Source organism: Cariama cristata, unplaced genomic scaffold (assembly GCF_000690535.1).
Source record: "Cariama cristata isolate BGI_N322 unplaced genomic scaffold, ASM69053v1 scaffold41053, whole genome shotgun sequence".
NCBI classification, from domain to species: domain Eukaryota; kingdom Metazoa; phylum Chordata; class Aves; order Cariamiformes; family Cariamidae; genus Cariama; species Cariama cristata.
The window spans coordinates 2,412-18,053 of NW_009607400.1; the positions used below are offsets into that span (position 1 = coordinate 2,412).

Here is a 15,642-nt window from a genome sequence, read left to right on the forward strand (position 1 = left end):
GACTCTGTGAGTGTAAGAGCTGGAGCACCGTACCTCATCTCCTGTAGCCTCTGCTGTGTGGATTACACGCTGGGTAACTGATGCTGCAGCAAAACCTTTCGTGTGGAGAGTTGTTAAGTAGTGAGGTCCTACAGGGATTTATTAGATGCTGTTTAGTGGTCTTCTCTATTAATATGAAACAAGTGTTGCTTACAAAGTGGTGACAGTAGAAAACAATTAATTAGGAAAGATCCATTCTAATAGGCTGCTTTGGGTAGCTTGGTGGGTTCGTTTGAACAACATACATTTTAACACCAGTAAATTGAAGGAATTAAAAAAGAAAAGGTTCATCGCTGTTTGTAAACTGGGGATTTTATTGCTTTTCAAGCTTGCTCTGAAAAGACTCTTGGGTGCGACTGGTACATCTTGCATATACTGGGCAGAAATGACTTCTTAGGACTGTGGTGTCGCTGAGAAAGTGAGAAGAGCCACTGGTTGCTTAAGCAGAGTAACACAACAGTTTGTGGCAGTAATGAGGCCCTTGAGAGAAAACTGCTCAGTCCTGGTGTCTGTACTTCCCATCCTTTCCAGCTGATGATAAATGGGAAGAATTAACAGAGATGACTCTGAGGTCTGTAGAGCGTAGTGGCATGTTTAATGAACTCAATCTGTTTGGTCCTGGCTGTGGGTAAGTATGATCTGTCGGTAAATATGATCTGTAAGAGTTATCATGGTGTTTTAAAGGAAGGTTGATTTACCAGATGTAGTGGCCTTTGGGTGACGATGTGGACAGAGTGATCCCATAGCTGTGATGATCTCTGCAATCCAGGGCAGAAATGGTAGGAATAGGCCGGCGAGCTTCACTGGGGAGGGCCAGACCTCACGTGGTAGCTCAGTGTTAACTGCCCATGGCTGCTCCCTGGCCTTGCTCGTGGTGAGAAGGAGAGGGTCTCTCCCAGCTGCGTGAGAACCAAACTGCTCTAGGAAAGGACTGGGCCAAGTGCCAGAACTGAAAATGAGAAGCCCTCCAGTTCCTCCTCATAACGCTGGCACGTAGGCAGTGTAGAGGAGAAAACCTGCATGTTTCAAAGTTGGAGAGAGACAAAAACTAAACTGAGAGAAAGTCGGGGTGCACTGAGCCGCGGATTACAAATTGAATGTGTCACAGCAGGCCTGGGTCGGGGTTTCCAGGTGTGAGGCAGCCCAGGGACAAGGGGTCTGTGCTCCGTCTGAGTATCTGGAGGTACAGAATTCATTCTAGCCAGTGTCCTCTAATCCTTCCCAGCCTTCGTGTTCAGTCAGGAGGAAGGACTCATCCAAGGACACTCGCATGTAGTGTCCCAAGGGTTGTGAGTGCGTACAGGAGGGGAACCTATCTGCAGTTGCAATCTTGAGGGGAAAAAAAAAAACCACGCTGAGGTGAGAAACAATGTTTGTCATGAAGGGCACAGGCACGTAGCTCGGCCATGAAAGTGTCAATGTGACACTGCTGGATGCAGTTCATTGCTTCTTATGTTTATTTTTCAATCAAGAAAATTGCACATGCAGTGCAACTTTCATAGTGTTCTTTTAATGCCCCTAAGAAATGCTGGGCTCAGGCTGTCCGTGTAACCTCTTTCTTGTAGGTGGGCTTTATGGGAAGCTAATGACATGAGCACCTGCCCCCTTCTGTCCTGTATTCTCAACTTACTCCCGTGCCAAAAAAGACAGCGCTCGCTTGCTTGTTCACCGCACGACTCCATTCTGTTCGAGCCCTTGCCTGAAGGCAACGTTTTTAATTTTGGCAGGCTTTCTTATGGTGCTCGTCTGCATGTGTTACAAACAAAAGCGAAATCACTTTGCTAGCAGGTTTCTGAAATGGAGGGCAGGATGCTGTCCCTGTTTTATAGACTGTGATTTAAGGTGTGTAAAGGCTTTGGACCAAGGACTTACTGGAGTACCTCTGAAATACCTTTGACTTCATGAGACTGCAAACCTGATTCTGCTTTTTTTTGCCCTTTTTTCTTGAGTACTTAGAGAACAAGGTGTTATATCACTCTAAATGCAGCCCTGTGGAGTACCTGGCTGTATTTGAGTGCATAACGTCTGCAAATTAGACTTAAGAGGTTCACTCAGAAAATGGGAAGCATGAACTAGTGACTGCAGATGCAAAATCTGGCTACTGAGGATGCCTGGGTGCAGGTTATCATTTTCTGGGAGAAAGTGGGTAGGTGTTCTGCTGCGAGATCCCCCTCACTGCTTCCCTGATCCCCTGACTCTTTGCCTACCTGTTTCAGTGTTTCTAGCAGACCCACAGAGAGCCCTCCCTTGTTTTGCCTATGGTGGCTCACACCAGGGCAGATCCAGCCTGTGCTCACAGAGAAATGGGAATCTTATTGGAAAAATGGCTTGTGATGGCTGTCAGTCAAAGGCTGTGAATCAGAGGTCAGCGCTGAGCATAAACCCTAAAATTCGCTAACTCCTCAGCTCTTTGCTTTACAAAATTGCTGTTTTTATATAATTTTATGTGCTGCCTACATAAGATTAGCACTTTGAATTCTGGGGAAGAAAGGATTAGGAGTAAAGTTTTTAAACCAGAGGCAGAATGAATTGGTATTTGAAAACTTCTGCATAACCAGATTTGTATAAGAAGGTGGAAAGGTTTTACTTTCAGTCTACATGTAAACTCTTGTAATGATGCAGAGCAAAGATTTTTTTCAGTGACATTTAGCTGAGGAGTCCATAGCTTTGATCATAAGGGATGTATTTCTCCAGTCTTTCATTTTTCTTTAATGAGCTATAGAATTAGTAATCCTTGCTCTTATATAAAATACTGCTTCATATATACTACTTTTATAATCAGAATATGTAAGTGCATTGATCTTACTTTTAATGAATCCAGCGCATAGTCTAAAATGTGATGTCATTAATTTGTTCCATAGACATATTTCTCAACAACACGTGTAAATCATGTCAATATTGAAATTGAATTCAGTCAACAGCTATAGGTGACATTTAATTAGATACCGTGATGTGCTGTATGCAGCCTAAGTTCTTTGGTCAGCTGTTTACGAAGCTTTTGCAAATGAACTGGCGTCTTCTGTTACTGGGTTGCTGGTCTGGCTGATCCGTTTGCTCAGGCAGCACTACAGGTTTGTTCTGAAATAACCGCAAAGAGGGAGCACTGCTCGGCAGGGCGAGGGTGAATGGCTGGAGGTGAAGGGCAGCAACCCGGTGTATATCGGTGTGTCGGAGTATCGAGTATCGCTGCCAGCGCCCGGTGGTGTCGGGGGGGTGGCAGGGAACCGCAGCAGGGGAAGGGGGTCATGGGACGAGGTACGTGGCATGGCCAAGGATGGGGCCCCACTTGAAATGCTTTGCTTCTCAGAGGCTTTGGGAACTCCAGCTTTGAGTTTTCCCCTTTTGGGGCGTGTTCTTTACATGTCTGCTTGTTCCACTCAGTAATAAATGTCACTCTTTTGTTAATGTGGGGAAATTCAGATCACCTGTCCCTCCCTGGCCTGATGGCTGGAATTGGCTGGGCCTCTTGTGTGCAACTCCTAATCTTGTGGAGCGAGGGCTTCCTCATGGCGGGTCCTTGCAGGAACCAGGTCAGTACAGTCCCCGTGAATGTTGTTAGAGAACAAAGTCATGCTTCCCATTGCTGCGGGAGCAGCACAAAGCCCGTTCCTTCTCCTGGGTTTTCTAGTGTCTTTTGCAAAGCTGATAGCTGTCTGCAGCTCCCTGCTAGTGATTGTTCACCAGCTTAATTAGCTTAATTAGCTCACTGGCCAACTGATTGTCTCCAAATGGTTCTTCTGCCCCAGTGTTCAAATAGTGGTAGTGACCCTGTAGCCATTGTTTAAGGGGAACTCTTCGTACTATTTAGCTCTTTTACCTTTCTGGCTGTTCTCTTCCACCCCACCATCCATGTTTATTCTTTCCCCCCCGACCCTGGCTTGCTTTATAACAGGGAGGGCAGGGCACCTTTGTCTCCCTCCACCCCCTAATATCTTCTCTGTTATCGGTTGTTTTCTAAACTAAAAAATCCCTTTCAAGAAGAATGTGCATGTAGTTTCACATTTGCATCTGGGCTATGCTTTTCTTTAAGCTATAATGGAAACAAGCCTACTTGGGTACTATTGTTCATCAAAAGTAAAGCAAAGAGCCAATGACTACCGGAGTGAATTAAAACTTTTCTGCCATTCAGTTCACTTCCCAGCATTCATTCAGAATTTTCAGAGTGATTCAGCTCTGTCTTCTTAGAGACAAAGCAGTCCTGTTGGTACTCGGCCACATTCTTGTCTCCTCAGCCATCCCAAAGAGATCGCACTGGTTCCTCCAGGAAGCTTCTGGAGCTGTTTTTGGTGACTGTCCTTACTGTTTACCTTCAGCTGTTTCTTCCTGGGGCCTGCCTGGGTCAGCACCTTGTTCTCTCTTTGCTGGAGTTTCCTTGTAGCAAGGCTCCCTCCCTTTCTAATTCCCAAAGGCTTTGAAGTAAACAGCTGGTTTTTTGGTTACATTTGCTCTATTACTGAACTAAGGCTTCCTCCCTGTGAGCTCTGCTGCGGCCAACTGAGCCGCAAGCGGGAGGCACCGGGCTTTCATGCTGTTTCACACTGATGTCTCTTTTACAGGAGTTATTCAGCGCTGCACTGCTGTGAAGTACCACTACACCTCCAGCTCTCTGCCTCGCAACTTACCCATCAATATCACAAACACCATCCGGCAGGATGAGTGGCACGCGCTCCGTAAGTAAACCAAAGCAGCGTACAAGACTGGGTTACTTTAAGGCCTTAACGCAAAGCCAAGGGAGGGCTCTCAATCAGCTAGCCGGCACTGGGCTCTAAGCGTAAATACGTATTTGTTAGTGAGGAAGGGCAAGCAGTTGGCTATGAAATTGGAAGGGGACATGAGATTTGGAGGGGCTTAAGCAGTGAATTCAGGAATACAGGCATGTGTGTAGTGTGTTGCAAGGTGTAATCATACTCTGGATCTGAGGACAGACAATTCCAGCTGGCTTACAGCAAAGGTGCTGCATCACCCTATAGTCTGTTATAGATCTTGTTGCATTTTTCTGTGCGCACATCAGTGACCTGGTGCCGCTCCCTGGCAGCCAGCTCTTTTAGCGAACATCTCAGTTTGTCTTTGCAACCTCCTGTTACCAGCTCCTGGCCCACAAGCTGCCTCATGCCCAAGTCCTTCCCACACAGATGCCTGACCTGTAGCCTGTCACTGAGAAAGATTTAATCAGTTTTTTTCTGCTCCTGCTTCTCTGTGTGTTTGGTTTCAGGTTCTGTTGCCTCACATAATTCTGCCTTGCCCCTGTCATGTGAGCCTCAGTGCTGAGGAAATCCAGGTAGAGGCTGAACTAGGAGGAGACAAGAACAGCACTTGTCTTGTGGATGACAAAGTGCTGTTCATATCACTGGTGCCCAAGCGTGGTTTTTTTTTTAGGAGCTTGTTACTGGAGTTGTTCCCATCATACTGTATTGATCTGCTGTCTGCTTCTGTCCTCCCACCTGTCCTCTTTTCAGTTCACACTATCTATCTGCCATCCATGCGCTAGTCCTTTACTTCTCTTCAGTGTCCTCTCGCACTTCTTTTATTTCTGTTTTCAGCAGACCCAACAAAGTCCATCCCAAAGAAACACAGCACATGTACACACACACACACACACACACACAAAGCAAGCCCTTGCAGTACCAACATTTACAAATTGTTGCCAAATTCATAATGCACCCCTTCTGTCCCGTGTTGGGGAGTATTTGGCCAATATTGCTCTTGATCAGGACAGAAACGCTCTCTAGTTGTACAGCAGAAGGGAGTCAAATTAGCTGCATTCCCGTAGTTTCAGTGCAATGGGCAAACTGTCTACCTGGAAGAAGCTACAGGAGGAAGAGTCCATGGGTGAAGTGTAAACTTTAGAATCAGCAAATCTAAACCTGTCTGGACTCTCCTCTGGCTGTCCCGTCTGGGTGCTGCCATCTTCATATCTTCTTTCTTGCTTCTCTCCTTTCTCTTCCCTCAGATCTGCGGAGGATGACAGCTGGCTTCATTGGCATGGCAGTCTCCATCATCCTGTTTGGGTGGATCATTGGCGTGCTGGGCTGCTGCAAGCAGCAGGAGCTCATGCAGTACGTGGCTGGGCTGCTCTTCCTAATGGGAGGTGAGAGCCTTTCGCGTCTGCTCCTGAACTCACTGCAGCCAGCATTGCTGGCTGGGGAGGTGCTCGTAAAAATAAAGTCAGCCCACGGCAAACAGACGAAGCAGTTTTTTAGCACAGCAAGCCGTCAGCCCTGGGCAGGAGCTGCGCTTGCGTGGGTATTTGCATGTTTCTGAGCAGACACCGCTGTATGTACCTGAGCCTTCTGCTCTGGAGAGCTGGTGTGTAGCCACAATGAGCACAGGCCTCTTGCCTGCGGCTCCTGTCAGCCAGCTCAGCTCAGATTTCCCTAGGGAATCTTGGCAAACGAACAAACAAAATCAATGTAGAGCACCTTGCTGCTGCTCGAAGATGCTCACGTCTTTGGGTAACGATGAAGGCCAAACCCAGGCAAGCCTGGAGAACGTTGGCCCAGGGGTAAGGACATGAGCTCAGTGCTTGCCAGGGTGTTACAGCTGTTCCTGGCTAGGAGCAGACTTTCTGCATGGCCAAAGGTTTTTCTGAACTTTGTTCAGCTCAAAACTGGGCAGTGTTTTGTCTTTATTGGGGCATAGTAGCAACAAATGCACCAAAAGGGCGAGCTAGTGAGAGGCATAAAAGGATGGGGGAACGCTTTACATTGCAAGCAGTAAATAGGCAACTTTAAAATATGAAAAATGAGGCTCTATTTAAAAGCCAGAGCTGCTACCCTAGAGGCCCAGTCTCAGCATCTGTAACGGCTGCAAGGAACTTGGTGCTGTTACAGCATCTCCTGCAATTAAACAAATCGGTGTGACACTGCTTTGGTGTCACTTTTGGGCAGGCGGGACTCGCCCCCTTGCCATAGGCAAACCTTCTCAAGGAATGCTTTGGGGAGCTGCACAGAAAACCACCCTGCTGATATAGCGTGATGCTAGAAAGGGTGGAAATTAGGTTTGTGCTGTGCTTTGGGAACATTTTCATTTCTTTATCACATAGCAGTGAGAGCGTAAAGTATTATAAAACTGGCACAGGTAGACTGGGTCCCCTTCGTGTGCTTCTGCACTTACCGTGATGGCCTTGCTGGCAGCAGTGAGAGCTGGCAGCGGTATTTAGACACAGAACCAGAGCTGGAGAGAATAAAATGAGCAGCTCAAGCTTGAGTCTAGTGTATAATAGACATACTAGAGTGCCTTGCCTTTTAAGTTTCTTTGGCTTTTTTTGCTCCTCTGTATAGGTGCTTAGCGAATGTGTAGCAGATGATGACAAAAAACTTGGGCCCTTACTTTTGATGGGCCTAGGCCTAGCTGGCAGGAGCCTGGAGGTTCCTAGTAGAAACCAAGCAGTGCTGCACTTTGCAGCCCTGGGCTTCAGCAGTTTCCTGTCCCTAGGAGAGACTGCCCCAGTACTGTCGGGAACCTGCTGACATTAGTCCTTGGAAAGAAATAAAACGTCTCAGGAGAATCAAAGCATGATGACCTGCACATGACTGAGTTTGAAATAGCAAAAGCGGGAGCTAAGGCAATATTGGTTATTTGTGAAGTATCCTGTAGGCCTACGTATTTTGCTTTTTGTTTTCCCAGCCCACCTTGTAAGAAGAGTGACTGGTAGGACTACAAAAAAACAAACAAAAATGTAATTCTTGATTTTGAAAATTCATGCCTTTGAAAATACTTGGGGAGGGGGGTGGGAAGAAAAAAAAACACCACACAAACAACAAACAAAACCCAAAACCAGAGCATAATTAACCTGTGTGAGGGCAGCATCGACCCCTCTTGCTCTTTTCCTGCAGGTACGTGCTGTATCATCTCACTCTGCACATGCGTAGCTGGGATCAATTTTGAGTTATCGCGCTATCCTCGCTACGTCTATGGGCTGCCAGAGGACATCAGTCATGGCTATGGCTGGTCCATGTTCTGTGCCTGGGGAGGCCTGGGCCTCACCCTGCTGGCTGGGTTCCTCTGCACATTGGCCCCGTCACTCAACACTTCTCGGGCGTCCGTACAAAAACCCAGACAAGAAAACGGGGCCGTGTGACCTCGGCAGGAGCGAGGAGAGACTCTGGAAAGCGCAGCCTGGGCAGAGCTGTGGGTTAACACCAGGAAGAGGCGGCGCGTCAGCGCGTGGCGAGCAGTGCCAGAGCTGTGGAAATACCAGCCCGTGGGATGCTGCTACAGCCGCCAGTCGCGCACAGACATTGCAAGTAACTCCAGGTTTGACTTGTTGGCGATTTGCTCATTGATGGTTTAAGGGGGACAGTTCTTTTGATTTGTTTTTCTTCTGTTTACAAAGGATGAAGTCCAAGGCTGTGTCTTTTTTTGTGCTGTTTTTTGAACTGTACCTCCATGGTCCTGTTATTGTCCAGTTGTAAGGGATGTTTACGCACCAACTCTATTGCTGCAGGTCTGTGTAATTCAGACCCAAATAGGGCAAGGAGCTACGTGAAGTTGGCTTGAACACTTTTGCAACAGGTGTGTCTAGTGTTGGCTCAGGCCATTGTTTCCCAAAAGAACCTTGATCTAAGCCGAGGTTTAGGCCAAAGAATTAGCCCATTCTTAGTATCAATTCATATAAATCAGAAATCTGTGCTATTCCATGCTGTGGTATCAGCAATTTACTCACTACTAAAGCTGTTTCCAAAAGGAGCCGGCTGTAACTGAGCAGCAAGACTCCAAAAAAAAAGAAAAGAAAAAATCTTACTGGCTTTAGGAAAGGAGGGGAAAGTTTTCCTCAGCTTCTTACACAGGTAAGGTGACTCATTTGGCTAACTAACAAACCCTTGTTTTCATGGGGAGATGTATGCAACACGCAGCTTGTAACTATTCCACTACGGGCCAGGGTCTATTTCTGAAAGTACGTCATAGTTTGAGCTGCTGGGATCAACTTTCAGCCCCCAACTAACTTGTGGGTGCAACTCCAGTTCTGTGAAAGGAGATGAGTAATCCTCCCCGAGCTCAAATAGCTAAAGTACTGCTAAAATAGCAGAAGATGTACAGCCCCCTCTAACATTAACGTCCAAAGGAACCGCAGTGTATTTTCCTCAGGAACGCGTGGCTTCTGCTCACTTCCCCACTCCCCCCCCTTTCTAATGTCAGATGCCCCCTGAGCACAGCGTGCCAACAACAGGCGTGCTCCGATGGAACGAGCTCCCCCTCCAAAATGAGCAGTAAAGACCTTGGAACCAGTGCAAGTACTCGGGCTAACTCAGGAACATCAGCCAAAGTACTTTGGGGTGCATTTTGCTTTCATTCATCTATTCTTTCTTCCCTCGCATCCCCGCCCCTCTCCCAAGCGTCCAAAAACTGCACAGGTAAAGATGAGATGGCCAGCATTTGGAGATGTTTACATTGTATTTAAAATACAATACAGTGGCATGTAAGATACTTAATGCTAAAGTCAGTGTATTTATGAAAAGTGTAATTTTTAAATGGAAGTTGTAATTCTCAACTGGCATTAAAAGTACTGAAAGACTTGCGCAGTGGATGAAACCTTGAATTCTTTCCGACTAATTACCACACTGATTCACCAGCGAGCTCACGTACATAGCAGCAATGCTGTTAAAGCTGCCAGAGTTAAGTTTAACTGACAAAGTTAAAACATCATTCACGTGGGAATCATGTCTGCTTCTCCCTTGCAAAATGAGCGTTAGTTCAAGTTTCAAAGACTCTGCCATTAGAGCCTGTTCACTGGCTGCCCAGGGAAAAACAGGGGATGCTGTCTGAGCTGCAGCTGACCCATTTCAAGGTACACTTTACTGCTGGTTGGTCCTCGTCCAGAAGTAGCAGAGCAGGATTTAATCCAGTTCTAGCAGGAGGAGGCTCCAAAGGCAGTATGATGGGCAGCGTGGACAGGAGGCTCTCACCTCGGTAGAGCCACCGGGCACGGGCGACAGCCCCAACACATCACCGATTTGTTTTTAGAGGGAAAAAATGCTTTATTTTTTCCAGACAGAAAGTAAGTGGTACAGTCCAGTCTAGTCCTGTCCTCTGCCAAGACCACAGCCTTGACTGGGCAGAGATCAGGCATAGTACTGCAGATTGGCTTTTTTCTTTGCTTGAACCTCCAGGATTCCTTCCATGTAGTCCTCGTGGGTGAGCTCTGTAGCTCCACGGCGGAGGGCAATCATCCCCTGCCCAACGAGACGGTGTTTGTTTAGAGAGGGCACGTGAGCACCACATCAGTTCAAAGTACTTACGCCACGCTAAGCTTTCACATTTCCCTCCTACCGTGCCGGCTGCTGTAGAGGCATACTTACCGCTTCAACGCACACAGCCTTGCACTGGGCACCATTGAAATCATCTGTGCAGCGAGCCAGCTCCTCGTAGTTCACATCAGGGCTGATATGAACGGGAGGGGAGGGGAAAAAAAACGTCTGAGAGCATGTACCAAATATAAAAAGCAAGGTATGGACCTTCCTTAAACCCCAACAGTGAGCTCTCACCAAAAGAGAGCGCCATCCACTCCACAGCCCTGAGGTACCATCACGAGCGACAGGCATAGCCCCAGAAGGCCATGCCTCTTCCATACCTGACATTCATTTTGCGGGAATGGATCTGCATAATTCTGGCTCTGGCCTCTTCATTAGGCATCGGGAACTCAATCTTGCGATCTAATCGTCCAGAGCGGAGCAAAGCTGGGTCCAAGATATCAACCCGGTTGGTTGCAGCGATCACCTAAGTAGAAGTAGGGTCATTGGTCTGAGGCACCTGGAGAACAGGCCTCTCCTCCCCAAGGATCCACCAGACTTCTTCCCTGGACATTGTTTTCCATCCCCTGCTAGAGCGCCCTGGACCTCAGCAGCGCTCTCTGCTAGATCCCAACCTTGACTTGTGTGTTGGGCTGGAAACCATCAAGTTGATTAAGCAGCTCCAGCATGGTCCTCTGCACCTCCCGATCACCAGCCTTCTCACTATCAAACCTGAGGAGGAAACGAGGGTAAAACTATCAGCGTGAACCTGACCACCCTGCCCCGAGGTTTTTAATCACATAAAAAGACAGAGTGACTGCAGCGCGCACTCCTCGGCCAAGGCCTTCCAAAATTCCTCCTCAAAGTTACAGGCAGGCCTACCTTGATGAGGACTGTGACTGGAGTACCTGTCAGCAGCAGCTAAGAGCTGACTGCGGCTCATGTTGTCCAGGCCCAAGCAGTAAATCACAGAACCAGAGACTTGTTTAGGTTGGAAAGGACAGCACATCTACACCATTTTTTTAAATACCTCCAGGGATGGGGACTCTACCACTTCCCTGGGCAGCCTCTTCCAGTGCCTGAGAACCCTTTTGGTGAAGAAATTTTTCCCAATATCCAACCTAAACCTCCCCTGGCGCAACTTGAGGCCATTTTCTCTTGTTCTAATGAGGGTGAATGTCTCCATGGGCCTGGTGCCGTTATCAGAAAATGGTTTTATACAGCAAGAGACCATCAGACAGATCCCAGTTCTCAGGAACTTCACTCATGAGCCCAAGGATCATGGCAACTGCTGTCTGTCTGTGACTGGCTCTACGCTCTGTTTCTGAACAGACCATGCTTTCAGCGAGGCTTCCCTCACGTACACAGGCGAAGGGGGCTGCTAGGCAGCTCCCAAGAGCTTTACAACACGGCCTACGCCTCACCTCTTAGTGCCAATGGCATCCAGTTCGTCAATAAAGATGATGGAAGGAGCTTTTTCCTTGGCTAGAGCGAAAGCATCGCGTACCAGCTTAGCTCCATCGCCAATGAACATCTGCACAAGTTGTGGACCCGCAAGCTTCAGGAACGTAGCCTGGGAAGCGAAAGAGAATCCTATGCCTCCTTTCTCAGTAGGGTCGGTTGAGTACTACAAGCAGCCCTTAATTAAAACAAGCAAGCAGGCAAACAGACACGAAAACCCCAGCCTTTGTAACACCAGTTTGTAGGTATGACCCCTCTCCCCTTGGAGGTGTGCTTATTCTTTTTTCAGGCACTGTGCTACAGCAACACACGCTTTCAAAGGTTCCCGTTACCTTGGTCTGGGCAGCACATGCTCGAGCTAAGAGCGTCTTCCCTGTGCCTGGAGGCCCGTACATAAGGACTCCTTTGGGCGGCTGTATACCCAAGTTTTCAAATTTCTCCTTATGATTCATTGGCAGGACAATGGCCTCCACAAGCTACAGCAAAAGAAAAATATTAAAGCATAAACACAGTCTCCTCCACAGATCCAGGCTGCCTGCTTTGAGCTGAAGTTCGAGGCCCGCTGTCCTCAGCCACACCAGAAACAAAACGTGAAGTGTCACCTCTTGGATTTGTTTATCCAGCCCCCCGATGTCACTGTACTGCTCTGTGGGTCTCTCGTCCACCTCCATGGCTTTCACTCGCGAATCGTACTCAGTAGGCAGAGTCTCCAGGATCAAGTAAGAGTCTTTGTTCACCCCCTGTAAACAAAAGTCCTTTGCTTTTAACAGGCCTTTCAGAGAGCAATTAATAAACACCCCATCAAAGATGATTCGCTAGGCCTCAAGGATGCAGGAATAACCAGCTTTGACATCGGCACTCATCAAATCACCACAGCTTGGCACAGCGGACACCACCACAGCTAACCTAGCACATTTTTAAAACAGAGGGATCCAATTTATTTATGATACAAAAGATTGGTTTTAGAAAGCTTAGTAGGTGATACCTAAATTTTCAGCACCTAGGTATATGTATAAAGAACACACCCCCCAAACTACTTCTCTATACTACAAATATGACTGAACGCACAATAGTATCTTTTTATTAAAATTTTAGTATGGAAATGGTCTTGGAGCAATCTGGACAGATGTGTCTCCTTTCTAAAGGAGAAGACAGACATCCACAATTTTCTGGCCAACATCCTATCTCACAGTCACAACAGCATCACTCACCACTAGGTCCCCAGGCTTCAACTTCTCAGCATCAACCAACCCAATAACAGGCAGGAAATACGTCTGCAGGGAAGAAATCGAAGTCAGCAAAAGCAGCTGTACGAGGAGAAGATCCTTTCCAGCTCTCCTCACACCTAGCTGGGCACGCGGCTCTCACCTGGCGCGTAGATGTCTTGATGACAGCACACTTGCCCTTTCTCTGGGAGTCCAGGTCAATGTTTGCTCCGTCCTCCTCCTGGTCATTGGGGTCAACATCCAGCAGCTGAAAGGCAGAGGGAGAGATTTCGTGACAAGGTACCCAGGCTAGCAGGATGACCCCCAGGATTAATGCTTCTAAATTACACGCAGTAGGAGAAATAAAACTTCCCATCACCCATCAGCAGTAGAATCCTGAAAGTGTTAAAGCCCTCCTGTGAAAATTAATTTCTTCCTTTCCTCATGAAGCAGCACACAACAGCGCATAGAATATAAAGTTCAGAACAAAGCAGTAGCTAATGGCACCGATTTCTCCTCCCATTACAGCAACTCACATTAAAGCCTTAAGTTCATTAAGTTTTAAAACAGTAGTACAAACCAACCCCCTTTTTAAAAATCAAAAACTATCAGCGTTCTTTTGGCCTATCAGCAAAATTACTGAATTACAAAAAGAACGTGAGGTAGTAACAGAGCCACCGCTTTTCATTCGCAGCGTCACAAGTTTCAGAAAGCACGTACCAAATTCCACGTGCCCAAGTCTACACTAGGCGAGGCTGCGTCACCCTGGGATGGCCGTTACGTACAGACGAACGGCAGCCCGCACCTAAGGAACGACTCAGGCGAGAAGTGGGCAAGTGATGGGCACTTCCAGGTCACAAACAAAACCAACAGAAACACCTGGAAGTCCTGGCCCCAGGAGCATCAGTAGCTTGAGAATACGCCGTGTCTCAAATGTTACTGATGAGCTCCCCTGCCCTGCTCCCCCCCGAGAGATACTGCGCACGCTTCTCACGTTGCTGCAGAAGAGTGCCCCGCTCTCACCTCAATGACGTTGGAGACGAGGTAGGGCAGGGTTTTATTCACTTTGATCTTCTCGCTGTTCTCTTTGATCTTGTCTTTCATGGCCTGAAGCTCATGGGTCACTCTCAGTACTTCACTCTTCATGATCTAGAATCAGGATGCAGACGAAAGAGATTGAAATAATATCGGAAGACTAAGGCAAGATGAAATGCGTACATTATTCCAAAAATAAAACAGTTACAAAAATGTAAGTCTGACGAAACAGTGGGTATAGAGGGAAACATAATATAAAAAGAGGAAAAGCCAGCAAATTAGCCAAAATTGGTTAGGAACCAAGGCTAAGCAGTCCATTCTGGTCTCCAACTTATCAACACCCCTATGTAATTTCTTCCCTGTGTCACTTTAGCCTAATCATTGCAGCCCTATAAGCTGATGCATTATGACCTAGATAAGGATATGACCTAGATAAGGCAACTGTGGTTTGGTATATTTTTTATTATGTATATTTTTTAATATACGCAGATATACAGATACACAGGTAACGAGACATATGCACACACGTGCATATCTATATGCATCCATATACAGACACCTTATTTTAAAGTGATGTTTTGCTGGGTTTAAAGAAGAATTGTGTGCTGGAACACTGAAGCGGTGACGTGCAATAGCATAGGAACAAACAGCCAGAAACCCCCCTAAACTGGAAGTTTCACCGTACAGAACCCAAGGAAACGGAAAGGATGAACAGGGAAGTGCAGAACTGAGGCCTGCATCTACCGAGAGCAGTGGGACCAGCAGCACCTCTGCAAAGAGCTGTACGTCCCACCACTGCTTCCAGTGGAACACAGAAAAAGAAAAGTCTCGTTTTTATAAAGCTGTTCTGTTCTACAAGACTGCGCTTATCGAGACCGACCTATGAGAAACAAACACATCAACTGCCTCTGTAGGGGAAAAAATACTTTTTGCTCTCCGTAAAACATTCAACATTGGAGTAATGCAACAAGGAACAGTCCTTGTTCTCCACAAAGATAGCCAGGTCCTTCGGAAAACAGTGGAACTCGCAGGACAAGTCAGGTTGAGAGGGACCTCAGGGGGTCTCCAGTTCCACCTCCTGCTTAAACAGGGTCAGTCACAGGTCTCACTCGCCTGCTTGGGGCTTTCCCCAACTGAATTGTGAAAACTTCCACGGATGGAGACTATATGGTTTCTCTGGAACAACCTGTTCCACTGTCTGACCACCCTCACAGTGACAAGGTCTTCATACCCCTGCAGAACCTCTCATTTTTTTCAATTTATGACCAGTCATTTATGGTCTGAATTAACCTTGGCCTAGGCTTCGATAAAATTACTATAAAACCTTTCTAAAGGGAAAAAAGAAACAAACCAAACATCTATTAGCAGCATGACAGAAAGCTCAAATTCCTACCTCTTTATATAATTTTACCATTTCTGAGGTTTCTACTACTACTGTGATCAACAGCTCAATGTCTGGATGGAGACTGGTGATGAGTGGTGTCCCTCAGAGGTCCATACTGGGACCAGTACTGTTCAGTATCTTCATCAATGACACAGATGGTGGGATCGAGTGCACCCTCAGCAAGTTTGCAGGTGACACCAAGCTGAGTGGTGCGGTTGACACACCTGAGGGACGGGATGCCATCCAGAGGGACAAGCTCAAGAGGTGGGCCTGTGTGAACCTCATGAGG

General features: G+C 47.1%; 2 protein-coding genes across 2 annotated transcripts; one reads left to right on the forward strand and one right to left on the reverse strand.

The window, feature by feature from the left end:
- Positions 1–4,595: 4,595 nt before the first annotated feature.
- On the forward strand, positions 4,596–8,426 carry LOC104158922 (transmembrane protein 178B-like; the record flags this gene model as incomplete). The annotated part of the gene is made up of 3 exons (XM_009696692.1): positions 4,596–4,709; positions 5,990–6,127; positions 7,875–8,426. Coding segments are annotated over 3 exons (497 nt in total), but the record flags the coding sequence as incomplete, so codon positions are not given.
- Positions 8,427–9,413: 987 nt separating this feature from the next.
- PSMC3 (proteasome (prosome, macropain) 26S subunit, ATPase, 3) lies at positions 9,414–14,082 on the reverse strand. The gene is made up of 10 exons (XM_009696690.1): positions 13,958–14,082; positions 13,098–13,202; positions 12,941–13,003; positions 12,332–12,469; positions 12,062–12,205; positions 11,693–11,841; positions 10,904–11,000; positions 10,610–10,755; positions 10,338–10,419; positions 9,414–10,211 (listed from the first exon to the last, which is right to left on the reverse strand). The coding sequence occupies exons 1-10, from the start codon at positions 14,078–14,080 to the stop codon at positions 10,101–10,103; spliced, it is 1,158 nt and encodes a 385-aa protein (XP_009694992.1). The 5' UTR covers positions 14,081–14,082; the 3' UTR covers positions 9,414–10,100.
- Positions 14,083–15,642: the final 1,560 nt, after the last annotated feature.

Coding starts and splice junctions, on each gene's coding strand:
- PSMC3 (XM_009696690.1), bottom strand. CDS start 14,080: ATGAAGAGTGAAGTACTGAGAGTGACCCATGAGCTTCAGGCCATGAAA. Junction 12,206..12,331: donor TGGATAAACAAATCCAAGAG/GTGACACTTCAC, acceptor CTTTTGCTGTAG/CTTGTGGAGGCCATTGTCCT. Junction 11,001..11,692: donor GATGCCATTGGCACTAAGAG/GTGAGGCGTAGG, acceptor TTTCCTCCTCAG/GTTTGATAGTGAGAAGGCTG.